Source organism: Rousettus aegyptiacus, unplaced genomic scaffold, assembly GCF_014176215.1.
Source record: "Rousettus aegyptiacus isolate mRouAeg1 unplaced genomic scaffold, mRouAeg1.p scaffold_m13_p_5, whole genome shotgun sequence".
Lineage (NCBI taxonomy): Eukaryota > Metazoa > Chordata > Mammalia > Chiroptera > Pteropodidae > Rousettus > Rousettus aegyptiacus.
In genome coordinates this window covers 20,582,614-20,596,550 of record NW_023416308.1, presented here as the reverse complement: position 1 = coordinate 20,596,550, position 13,937 = coordinate 20,582,614, and the positions used below count along the sequence as shown (strand labels likewise).

At 35.4% G+C, this 13,937-nt stretch overlaps 1 protein-coding gene across 1 annotated transcript; it reads right to left on the bottom strand.

Annotated features, from left to right (window-relative positions):
* Window positions 1-1,610: 1,610 nt before the first annotated feature.
* Window positions 1,611-13,717, bottom strand: LOC118602848 (piwi-like protein 3). The gene is given in 10 exon segments (XM_036220970.1): window positions 1,611-1,757; window positions 1,916-2,063; window positions 2,946-3,071; window positions 4,589-4,742; window positions 5,148-5,218; window positions 5,796-5,899; window positions 6,039-6,239; window positions 11,489-11,582; window positions 13,535-13,589; window positions 13,592-13,717. Coding segments are annotated over 10 exon segments (1,191 nt in total). The 5' UTR covers window positions 13,683-13,717.
* Window positions 13,718-13,937: the final 220 nt, after the last annotated feature.

Below are 13,937 nucleotides of genomic sequence, written 5' to 3'. Positions count from 1 at the left end.
TTCTTAGATTAAATATTATATCGCTACTTAGGCCAAATCCATTTCTGAAAGACTGATTAGTCCTCACAATGCCTACTCAGTAATATGAAACTTAGGCACTGTGATACATTATAGAAATTTTATAAGCCTTTGGGACAAGAAAGCTTTCTCCTAGAAATATGAATACCTAGTTTCTTTCACCTAATTTATTAAGCACTAGGAAGCTGCTAAAATCAGATAGCACCCTATCACAATATTTCCATTTATCTTAAAAAAGCAACAATCAGACTAAAAATCCTAAGATGATCGTATCTTTTAAAAATGATAAGACCAAATTCGATGATTTTAACATGCATACCTTATTGAATTTTAAATTGACAAATCTAGAAACTATCATTATATAGTGTTATAAGTATTTGTACTGCATTTATAGGAAACATTCAAAAAGTTTTTCTTAACTACTTTGAATTTGTTTTTTTCAATTAATTTTGTAGATCTCTAAAAATATATTATCATAAACCAAATTTCAGCTTCAGAAAAGAACATACTGCCTTAACTTGTTTTTAATTATAGACTCATCTTCTGCATTATATTTATCATTACTGACAATACTGCTAGGTGGAATGCTATCTGGATTATATTTTTTAAATGACTTTTAATTTTCTTATAAGACCTAAATTAATTTACTTATAATCAAAGCATTTACATTGTTTTTAAACATATCCTTTCTGGTATTTTTGACACTACCTACTTCCTTCCCACCCCAAAAATATTACACTCTGTTTAGAAGTATAAGAAGACAAAGTTTCACATATTATTTTCTGAGTCTATTTAAAGATAGTTTAAGTGGAGAGAAAAAAAATATGTCTGCTTTCAGAAAAAACATAAGAGGTATATTTAAACAACTTACTCAAGACTGTCTTCTGATTGTGGTGCAGCTGACACAATTAACACCACACTTGAAATATGCACAAGAGAATGAATGAAATGGAAATGCTAAGAGAGCTCTTAATTTCCCTTATGCTCTTAATTTCCCTTATTTTGGGAAAGTGACAAAACACTTCAATATCCTTATGTTGCCAACTTTTAAATCACAAGGTTGTCTTTATTTATGACTCCACCAGAAAATATGTTCAATCCCCACCCTGTTACAAAGAATAAACAATATACAGGTTACTTTTCATGCAAAATACTACACACATCTTCATTTAGTTTTATTTTTATGTCCTTTAAAATTAAAATGTTTCAAAATAAAGTAGATATTATTTTTCAAGTACAATTTACATGTTCATAGATATATCTCCATGTAACTAATGTGTAACCTTAACACTTAGCAGAGTAGCATTCCTAGGAGTGGAAAGTATTTGGGCACGATTAATCATAAAGTCATTGCAACACATTTGAAAGGTAAATTGCAAGATGAAATCTTCACTGTCAGTTCTCCTGTCTGGAAATCAGAAGTCTCATCTTAAGTCAGTGGTAGCATTGAAAATGGCATGTACCATTCTTAATCTCCTCCATGCCCAATCAAGAAAGATTAGAATTTAAAACTCTGCATCTAGATGTAGAGCTGCAAAAATAAATTCAGATGTGGAGCTGCAAAAATAAAAAACATTTACAATTTGTGGCTTTCAACATCCCATCAAGCTTTCTTCTGTAGGCCAAAGGTAAAAGAGCTGGTTCGACAAGGAATGATGTTGTTCTTCGTGAATACTCTGGCCCACAAGGTAAGTCAGTTTATGGGCATAGTGACAAGGAGCAGGAACTCGGATGACACCCTTTAGTTTAAAAGAGAACAATTTTTTTTTAAACTTTATATCTACTTTCTCTGAATTTAAATTTTCATAGATATGAATTCGAAGGTTCAAAAAGCATAGATTTAATTTAGACCAATTTTACAGATCTAAAGAAAAATTGGTATCAAAAAAATACTTACTGGCAAATTATAATACACGTGGCATAGTCTGTAAATTAGACACTGTACTGTATCTGGGCTCAAAGGAACTGTGTCATGGATGACGTTATAATGAGTGGGAGTGACAGTACCATCTTTCACAGACTGACTCACAATAAAGAAATCATACCTAGAAAATAAAGCATGTGGGTATCAGCTTATTTTAGAAGAAAAAGAATGTAGCAAACTAGTATTTAAAGTGACAATGTTTTACAGAAACCCATTCTATAGACAAGAGTTTCCTTTACATTAAAAGGTTGGCCGCCTGTGGGGCAATGATCCGATATAGCCAATCTACAAAAGACAGTGAAATCAATGACACAAGTAATAACTCCTATGGGATTTAGACTTAAAAGCATATGCACTGATGCCTAGAGGCATAAATATAAAACTGGCTAATTGATAACGGTCATAAGTAACTCATTTCAAAAATCCAGGGATGGACATTTCCTGCCTCTCCCAAAGAATCACCTGAATATATTCAGACTCCCTAAATGATATAATAGGAAAGGTTAATCAATTTATTGTAAATATCAAGTTTATTTTTCATGTGTGTCATCTTTGTTATGCTTTGTTTTTCATACTTTTGTTTTTTTTCCCCTTTCCTCCTACCTTCTACTAGATTGATCCATGTTTCTGTCTGTCTTTAGTTTTACTTCATTTTCCCTATCTATTGGTATGTTTTATTTTTCATTGTGGTTTTATGAAATGTTCTCATTTGCATACTTGACCTGGCAAGTCTAAAGTTAACCAGAAGTCCCACCGTTCATCCTAACAACTGAAGAATTCTAGAATGACAAGTATATTCATAGCATATTTTTTAAATTCTATAAGAAGACAATGATTGAAGACCAAAAAAAAAAAAAAACCCTATAATCCAATGTACTTATTCATATAATTTTAACATTCCTTAGGTCGAAACTTCTTTTTTCCTCTAAATCATGCAAACCTTAAAAAATTCTGTTACCATCTGAGTGAAAGGAAATCTCGACACTAAATAAAGATGGCTTACCATTCTCTCCTGGTCAACTTTACATCAACAACTGTCCCTGGTAATGGATTTTGAAGTCTTCCTTGAGACTCGACAAAAAATCTGGTGTTTATTCGTTTATTAACCACAATGAAAGTTAGTTTAAAACTGAAAAAAAAATTATGCAACTGAAAAAAACTATGTTCACTCATGTCATCTCAGAAGCATTTAGTGTTGAAATGCCACATCCATAGGAACTATTAAAGAGCCTGCAGATGGCAGCTCTCTATACTCCCCGGTTTTAGTGTCTGAGCTCCACATGGCTGATTCAGGTAGTAAAGGGGTAGGTTCCTTTTCATAGCCATCCATACCTTAGGGGGATGGTCCCTTCCTCAAAAGGTCAGCACCATGTCTACTATCTATGTTGAATACCAGGCTTCACAGATAAACAGATGAGGCCAGCAGAGGCAGCTGGGAGGGATCCCTGGCCCTGGGACTTACAAAACTCCAGGATAAAGGAGTTGGATAAGTGTAAACCGTTGACAAGAAAAAGAAATTCTGAGATGTCCTAAATTACAGCAAGCTAGAGGGTGGGAGGAAGAGACAAGGGAAGTTAACCAACAAAAGACTGCCCACAGTCTTGACTGTATGTTGAAACTTTGAGTCAACTTCCAGGAAGCTATTTCAGCAGTTATCTAAAACGAATAACAGACCATCAGACACCATGACATCCACTTGTGCATGAAATTTCCAGACCCACAACCAATCCAGAGGTGACAAGCATTTTTTCCTACAAACTTTCACCTGTCCCAGAGCGTTCCCAGCTTCACACTTTCCCACCCCACCCTCATCGATGGCCAGTGTAAATTCTTTCAAAACAAGTCGCATCTTTCTTCCCCAAACTCAGTGTAAAAGAGACCTGTCAACTCCAGGACGGTGACAGGTTTGTCTTCTCCATCCAGCCCTGCAGCTGCTGGTTTAGACTGTAGGCCCTGGGACCTAGTACTCACTCTGGCTCACCTACTGCTCAATAAACCCCTTTTTTTCAGGACAACTTTCAGTCTCAAGCATTTTTGTTTAACACCATCGACAGACTATATTCATGGATTTTAATGACTATCTGAGGTTAGCAAGCTGTCCTACATAGAGGCTTGCAGAGAGATTAAATTAAATTAAATTAATTCATTAATTTATTTAATTTTATTTTGGGGGGCGAGGCAACCCTTGGTTGACCTCACAGATTGCAAGGACCTTGTCAGTTTACAATATCTTATTTTACATATATATTTTTTTTATTCTTTATGCCTCCAGCACCTGGTCTTCCTAGGTGATCTCCCATCCAAGGACTAACCAGGCCCGACCCTGATCAGATGGAATCAGGTTTGTTCAGGGTGGCATGGCCAAAGACTCACTGCAAGAAGATTTTTAAAAGGGAAAGATTTGTAGAGGTTCCTTGGGGGAGAACAACCTGCCACTGAAATTGCCGCAATTCCGCTCCATACCCTACCTTGAGCATGAAGCACAAAGTCAAAGAGGTGATGGGCCTGTTTTCTCCCCATCCATCAGTGGGAGCTCTCTGTAGTGAGCTCTTTCTCATAATTTACACATCATAATTGTTACAGATATTTTTCAAAGACTAAACCATGGAGGTTACATAATCTGCACTTTACAATTTATATACCTACTTTTGCGAATTGAAAATACTCTCTAAGGAGGGCACAGTCTGTGGTATTTCATAGTCGATCAATGCTTGAAGCTGGCCATCTCCCACTCCATCCTGATACACAATAATAGAATATGGCAGAAGTGAATTATGTTCATACTAGAGCTTCAGGGCCTCTGAAAGGAAACCAGAAATACACAGAAATAAACTAACTTGGAACAGACTGGCCACTGCTTATTTTTGACCACTTTTTAGGTTCATTTTCCAACACCGTAGCTTTCAGAGCAGTTTCCCTGGTGAAGCCGTTAGTCTAGTCTAGGGTTTCACAATAACAGTAGAAATTCTAAGCCAGATAATTCTTTGTGGTGGTGGTTGTTTCAGTGTTGCTGTCCTATACATGGGAAGCAGTTTAGCAGCACCCTGCCCTCTACCCACTAGACTACATGCCAGTAGCACCTCCATCCCAGTTGTGATAACCAAAAGTACCTTCAGTCATTGCTAAACGTACCCTGGGGACAATCTCTCCACTGGTGGGGATCTACAAATAGACTCAAGAACTCCAGATGTCATAGGATACTGACTTTGTAAGCAAGTCCTCAGCCCATTCACAAGCTCCTGCCCAGATTCCTGGATGATACATTGAGAGAACCACCTGTTTAGAGGAAAGTAGGCCATCAATCTGGAAAACTAGATTCTTAAAATTGTATCCCTTTAATTCTAAATTAATCTATGACACCACCACCACCCCACCAGCTGAGGACCCAATGAAGGATCCATTCTCCTGCAGAGATAAAAATATTGGTTTCTTCTGATAACTTAGCTTTCTTCCGAAACAGGGACCTCTGTCCTACGACCATAAGAAAATGGATTCTGCCACAACTATATGCTCTTGGAAGAGGAGCCCAAGCTGCCTTATAAGACTATGGCTTGACGACACTTTAATCACTGCCTTGTAAGGCCTTGAGAGCCATGCAATGCCAGACATCTGACCTACATGGAATTGTCCAAATTGTCATATATGACATAATTCATTAGGCAGCAATAGGACATGATGCTAAGCCCTTCATGCAAAATATTTTGGGAGGATAACTTTGCCAGAAGATCGGGAAGGCACATGGCTAAGAACAGCTTTTCCATGGAGCTAGTCAATGAACATTAGTCAGGTCCACCTCTATTATTTGGTCTATAGATCATTACTAACTGTCCTATGTCTGCCAAAGCTTACCCACTCCGTTAAGTCTTCATTGACACTTGTTACAAATCCTGCAATTGACTTCGATCAATTTACAATATCGTGGAAACAATCGATGCCAATGAACATTGCATTCTGCAACTTCAATTTTGAAAAAGGTAGTAAATTGAGTTAGAACAGAATATAGGCAAATTTCTCAGTTAAATTTAAAAAAAAAATAGTTCAATACAATCTTAACAAAGTCCATGAAATAAAGAGAAGGCAACAAAATCCAACACACTCCTGTTTGCACCTTCCAAAGGGCTCCCCCCATCTTGTAGTTCATCCGCTGGGCAATCTTTGTAGCAATGGTCATAGGTGTCTGGGGTTTGTCTAAGATCCGTGCCACCACACACTGGCTTGTAACTGGGCAATTGACACACAGGTATTTTTTAATGCCATCGTGCCTTTCTTTCCTGTCACTGGACAGCACACAAACAACCTGAAAGAAAGCAAGCATGAACTTCCCCGAAATGCAAGAACACAGTGATATAAGAAATGGATACCACATCAAGGATGCTACTTAGGGGGAATACTGACAAAGTAGAGTCTCTTTATTAAATATCTGAATCCATGCCAGTGAAGAGTCTAGAATCGCATTACATTAAACTATCATGAGGGTGAGATGAGGAAGAAACAGGTTGCACAACAGTCACTTGGCAATATGTGTCAGTCGCTTAAACTTACACAATATTTTTGTCCTAGTTATTTAATTCCCAGTAATTTATTACAAAGTTGACAAGTTTGGGTTAAAAATGTAGATTGAAACAGGTCATAATCAGGATAGTCGCCATTTATGAGATGATCACTATGTGTGGGGGCACTTGCCAAGCATTTTAGTTGACTCAGTTAATCCAACAACCTACTGAGATCAATACTACGATCCCTATTTGCCTGAGCATACAAGCTTGGGAGTTATGGAGACTGTCCAATGTACAAGTAGCAGACTAAGGTTCCAAACATTCATGAGGACTTACAGTAGGACACTGAGTGGTCAGGAAGGGTGGTTACTGCTTGGTTTGTTTCTGACTGTAATGGGAAAATCATCCATATGTTATTTTTAACATGATGACGCTTGTAGGAAGTTTTTGGCAGACATCTTTATTGGATTAGGGTAAATTATTTTCTCACTCCAGACTTTTTCTTTTTATATGAACAGTAATGTAATTTTATCAAATGTATTATCTGCTTTGATTAAGAGAAATATTTTTCCCAAGAATTCATCACACTAACCAGCTAATTATTTATATTTTTTCTAAAAACTATTTCAGACTTTCAAATTGACTGGCACTCTCTAGCTCATGGTCCTCCAGTGAATCTGTAATAACGAACTCTACTTGTTGCTGATCTCATGAAGCCTTCTTCTGACTTTTCTTCAGTCTTGACAATATCAAAATTAAAATTTTTTCAGCTTTAAATTTATTAGTAGTTCTCTATTTAGTCTGTTTTTATTTTCTTGTTTCATTCTTCTTTATTTTGTTTCACTCTATTCTTAGTGGATTAAGCTTCATATTGCATTCCCAGTGCATCCATGAAGGGCTACAGGTCCCATCTCATTTCCAGTTTTCTGTTTCCGCACGGTTTTGATACATAGTACTTACATGGTACTTCAGTTATAAAAGTTATTTTTTCTTAAGTTTCCATTAAGGTTATCCTCTGATAGAGCTGTTATTCAAAAAGTAATTATTTGGTTCTTGAGTGAATGTGGTTTAACAGTTCTTAATTGAAATGTACTGTAGTCAACGTGTGTGGTCAATAGGAAGGACATTGGTCCTTCGTTACTTGCATAGGATTTCTCTAAGTCCATTGTGACCAATGAAAGACAAAGACAAAACAAACTTACAGATACACTTTTAAAAAGCACCTGATTTTGGGGGTGCAGATTACACTTACACATGTGCACACACAGAGATGCACACATACACACACGTGTATCTCTACATAGATATAGATATATACATGTATTAGTAGGTTAGTAGGTCAGGTTTTTAAATATGAGTCTAAAATCATCTAGATTCTAATTATTTTATTTGACGATCTCTGAGTTTCCTAAGAGTGGTCAGCTAATGTTGTCTCTTAAAATTTCAGCTTCTGCAATAGCAGGGACCTGTCTTTTCCTGAGAAGAGCTACTCAAGCTGATAAAAATATAAGGGTATGCCTGTTTAAGGCTTAGCCAGTTTAATGAGGTGATAAAGAATTATAGGTAAACCTTTTAAGAAGAGAAATAGAGGCCCAGAGAGATGATCTCAGCAACTGAGATTGCATTACCTTGTGGTATCTGCCTGTCCTAATAAACATGGATAGGAGGTTGGAAGGCTGTGAAAAGACTGACAAACTCACAGATGGAAAAGGACAGAAATTGAAGTCCAGGTCCTGCCAAAGAAAAAGTATGTACTTGGGTTAAAATTCGAGTGTCTTCCACTCAAAAACAAACTGATTAGATTTATAAAGCCAAGTGTTAAAGAAGACATGAAGCTACAAGAATGCTCGAGCTGATGGTGGGTATGTACATTGGCATGACTATTTTGGAAAACTGATTAGTAGCATCTAATGACATGGAACATTCCACTCCTGGGTAAATCCTTAACAGAAATACACACTCATGTGAACAAAAGGCATGTCTAGAGTAATCATAATGGTACTATACATCATAGCAAAACTAAAACATCTCAAAGGTTCATCAACAATAGAATGGATTAAGTTGAAAACAGTAGGATACTATATAGAGCAAGAGAACAGATAGAGTACAGGTACACCCACCAAAGTTCAGCAGGAGATAAAAAAGACCCTACGAACATATAATTCTTTTTAGGTACAGTTTTAAAACAGGCAACATCAAGCTATGGTGATAAAACACGGGGTAGAAGTTGCATTTGCAGGACAGTGACTGTGAAAGGGACAAAATGAGCAACAAATAAGAGTGAATTATAATTCATTACATAGATCCATGTTTACATAAGTAAATATGTAAATAGAGAAGAATGAAAAGGTCTTCCTTACACAAGAATACCACTAATAAATATGGAAGGAATGTTAAAAACATAAAAACCCCCATTTTGGTGAGCACCATAATAAGTGTTTCAGACAAGAATCATCAATAGATGCTAAAATTATTGAGTGAAACTTTAATGAGAACCCAGAAATTTATAGAATCTCCAAGTGTCACCCCACAACAAAGTTATCAGTCACAAAGGGAACAAACAGTAATTTTGAAATGGTGAACTCTGCTTGACCTTGCCTTCATTAAATCATCAAAATTAAAATGACCAGTCAAATCAACACCATGTGTTTCCTGATAACATGAATTGAGAACAACACAGCCTGACTTCTTCGGTATTCTGCAAGAATGCATGACCTGAATTGAATGAGGCGGAAATGGGCAAATCTATATTGAGGATTGTTCTGTAAACTATCTGGCCAGCGGACTTCCAAAATATTGAGGCCATAAAACCCAAAGAAAGACTAAAGAAATTTTCCAGAGATTGAATGGAGATTAACAGATGCTCCAAGTGATCCCATATGGACTGGCAAATAATTTATTTTGCTATAAAGGAGAAGATTGGTAGAATTTCAGATAGGGTATAGATTAGACAAATGGCTGAGAAATACACATACATATACTATAAATACTGTGAATTACACATAAACGTATATATGTGGGTACATATATGTTACATATATGAGAAAAAATGATTATACACAGATAGAGACACAAGAGAGAATGACTGTATGAATGTAGTAAAATTTAACATTTGAGAAATCTGGATAATAGTTATAGAGAGATTTGTGCTATGTTTGCAACTCTTCCCATGAGCCTGAAATTACAGTAAAATATAAATTGAAAAGTTTTTAAATATTCAAGAAAACAAACCAGAGGCTTTAGATTGGATTAATGTATAATCATGATTTTAAAGAGAAAAACTGTAAGATTCTCTATGTAAAATATGGAGACTATATTCCCAGTTGGCATTTTTACTGCAAATGTCTGATTTTCAGGAACAGGTTTTAATATTATGTGTGAGATCACTATTTCATTTTTATTCTTTAGCTTTAAATCATTAACACAATACTAGATTGGCTTTCCTTCCTGTAAAAAAAAAATCCTATAGTTTGAGTATACGTTTATTCTACTTCTGCTTTGCCCCTCTAACATACACATTTATGGGAATTAATTTTTATTATTCAAACATGTGCACTTCCTCATCACAACTTATTTAAAATCATGATCTGTAAGCTGTTGTCTGCATACACTGTAAGGAAAATATATTGCCAAACTACATGAGTGCTTATGAAATGGTAGTTTTGTTACCACCGATCTTTATTGCATATTTATGAAGTTAACATTTTATTTTAGATTTAACATAAGTAGGTGGGTTGATGTCTTATCACATTCAATGGATTATCTCTTATGTTTCAGTATTCCCTTCCCATTATTCACCGCACTTAGGCCATCGATAAGTCCCTCCCACTTTCACCTATTCCTCCCGCCTTAATCCAGGCTGCCATTATCATTTACCTCAACCAATTTTATAACCACCTCACTAGTCTCCCTGCCTCCATTTCTACCCTCATTCAGACCATTCTCTGTATGTTAGACAAAAACCTTTAAAATAGGACAATATATCACTTTATACATCTACACAATACCATTTGGCAATAAAGTCCAATTTAGTTGTCCCAGTGCACAAAGAACTTTATACGACAGGGCCCCCACCCCGTCCTCTAATTTCATGTTATACAACTCCTGCCCTGCCCCCACAGTACTTACTTTTCTAGAGAACGCACTAGCCTTGTTTGAGATCTGGATTCATCATGCCCAACCTGAAAAGGGTGCCTTTGCATTATCTCTTTTCTTCTTTCTGATCTGCGCATAGCTTGCTCCTTCCTGACGGTCACAGATCAGCTTCTCAGAGAAGCTTTCTATCACCACCCAGTCTAAGTAGCCTCCAGACATTCTCCATAATAACCCCTAGTTTTAATTATCTGCTTATCCTTTATAACTATTAGAATAGTCTTTTTCTTGTTTGTCATCTGTCTGCCTGCCACAAGAATGCACATTACTTGAGAGCAGGGAACTCAATTGTGTTATTGATGTATACCCAAGATATATAATAGACATTCACCAAGTGCTTTCTGGATTGAATGAACAAGCACTAAGCATGGAGCGCAAATGAGGATAATGTCATAACAGAACCATCTCCTTGAAGGGATGTCAGAGGACTGTGTACCCGTTATGGAACCAGGTAGCTATGTTTTGAGTTCCATATAAAAATACTAGCTTTTTTAAAAAATCCATTTGTAATGTCTTTCCATTTGCTACAGATATCTGCAATTCCTTTAATTATCTTCATCTCATCTGCCAAAGCTAGAAAACCAACCTCATACCTGGCATATTTTAGTTTACTAAGCTAAGTTTACTTTTTTGTGTGAACACTCAAAGATTGAGGAATCCATGAATTATGAGACTTAGCACATAATTAGCACATAAATTCACAAGACTTAGCACATAATTTCAGATGGTAATTGGTCATTTTTTTCTTCCTTTTGAACCAAGTTCTCTTGTGTTAAAACTTCTAACATGAATAAAGTTTTCATACCTGAAGTCTTACCATATCTATTTTCAAGAGAAATATATTTAACTATATAACACAGGCATGAATAAATTAAAATTTAAATATCTTTAATTCCATAAAAGTGATTTTCATGCTATCTGGTTTTTTAAATATAGTTTTGGGAGTTTCCTTTCAATTAATAGCATCCACTCTGTAGGTTTTGTTGTTGAACCTATGGAATAATCACAATATATGGTATTATTCCTGACTTATTCCTTGCATGGAACAAGGTAAGAAATAAGGGATCTTAAATCCTACAAGTAATTGCAGGATATATCAACTTTATTAAGATTAATTACCCATGTAAGTGGACAACCCAGTGGTTTTTAGTGTACTCGCAGAGTGGTTTAACCATCAACACTATCGATTTTAGAATATTTTCATCACCCAAAGAAGAAATGACCATACCCATAATCATAAGCAGTCACTCCCTGTTTTCACCCAACTCCTCAAGGCCGTAGGCAACCACTGGTTTCCTTTCTGTCCTTAGACATTTGCCTGTTTACCACATTCATATAAATTGAATCACAATATGTGATCTTTCCTGACTGGCTTTTGCTTAACATAACATTTTCAAGGTTCATCCACGCTGTGGTATGTATTGGTACTTAATTTCTTTGTATTGCCAAATCATATTTCATTGTAGATATATACTACATTTTTGTTTATCCATTTACGAGTTGATAAACATTTGGGTTGTTTACATTTTGAGTTATTATAAATAATGATGTTATGGACATTTATGTAACAATTTTGGTGAAAACATTTTCATTTCTCTTGGGTATATAACTAGGAATTAAATTACTGGGTCATATGATAACATATTTTGCATATGTAAGAAACGCAAGATTGTTTTTAAAGAAGCTATATCAATTTATATTCACACTAGCACTGAATGAAGTTTGGTTTCAATTTTTCCACATCCTTACAAACTCTCATTAATATCTGCCTTCTTTATTTTAGTCATCTTATTAGGTATAAAGTTGTATTTCACCGTGATTTTAATTTGTATTTCCCTGATGGCTAACAATGCTGAGCATCTTTTTGTGTGATTATTGGTCATCCTTATATTTGCTTTGGAGAAATATCTATTCAAATTCTTTTCCCATTTTTAGAGTTGGGTTATTGAGTTGTTAGTGTACTTTATATATCAAGCTACAAATTATTTATGAGATGTGATTTACAAATATTTTCTTATCATTCTTTCAGTTGTCTTTTCACTTTTTTGACAGTGTACTTCAGAGAACAAATGTTTTTAATTTGGTAAAGTCTAATTTATCTGTATTTTTCTTTTGTCATCATTTGGGCTTTGGGTGTCATATGCAATAAGATTTTGCCTAACCCAAAGTCATGAAGATTTCCTCCCACATTTTCTTTAAAAATTTTTTACATTTTTAGTTCTTATGCTTAGGTCTCTTTTAAGTAACTGAGTTAAATTTGGATTAAAATTTCATGTATTATATGAGGAAGGGGCAGGACAGATGGATATCCAGCTGTCTGAGCAATATTTGTTGAAAAGACTATTCTTTCCCTGATTAAATTGTCTTGACACACTTATTGAAAAATCAACTGACTGTAAATGGAAGGGTTAACTTCTGGGTTCTCAATTCTATTCCAATTATCTAAATGTCTATCCTTATGCCATTATCACACTGTCTTAATTACCGTGGCTTTGTAATTAAGTTTACTTAACTTCCCAATTATGTTTTGAAATTGGGAAGTGTGAGTCCTCCAACTTTGCTCTTCTTCAGATTATTTTGGCTAGATAACTTTAAATTCATTTTCTTAATGATTCGAAATTTCTTGGGTAGAGGGAGATTAAAAATAAAAACTTCTTTCAAATGGAAATTTGCTAATAAGTTATAACTAAGCACAGACTTTTTAAAAACGAGGCACAAAGAGAGAAAGGAAAAAAGAAATTCAGGAGAAGCCATACTTTATTAAGTGCAAGTGAGGACTCAGAGGAAACAACTAAATTTTCATTAGAAATGACAAGAACACAACATCTATGATTTACATGCACTCCTCTCCCATGGTATATAACCAGATAAGTGTCCAATGATTGCCATTTTCTCACTCTTTCTACTTCTGAACTTTAACATTTAGTGATTCAAAAATGGGAACTTTGTAAAAACAATGGATCCAACTAATTCTTTAGAAATTTGCTCTTTGACATCAATTTTTTTTTGGCATCTTCTCTAATACGCATAATTAAATCATAATCCATTTCCATTCGGAGCAGTTTATGGTTCACATCACCACAGAGGGTCATACTTTTTTCATACTGAAGAATGGAGGTAACATAACCAGGCCAGATTTCCAGTCTGCAAATAGAATAAGTTGAATGCGGGTGTCGAAGACCAAGCTCTGAACACAGGACCAACTGTTACAGGACCTGAACCCAGCATTTAAAATTGGTACTTAGGACAGTGTCAATTTCTTACTTTCAGTGATAACTGGCTTTGAAGGATCTTCAAATAGATATTTAGGAAATGTGCTTGTTAGAGGTAATATATCATCTGTGTTA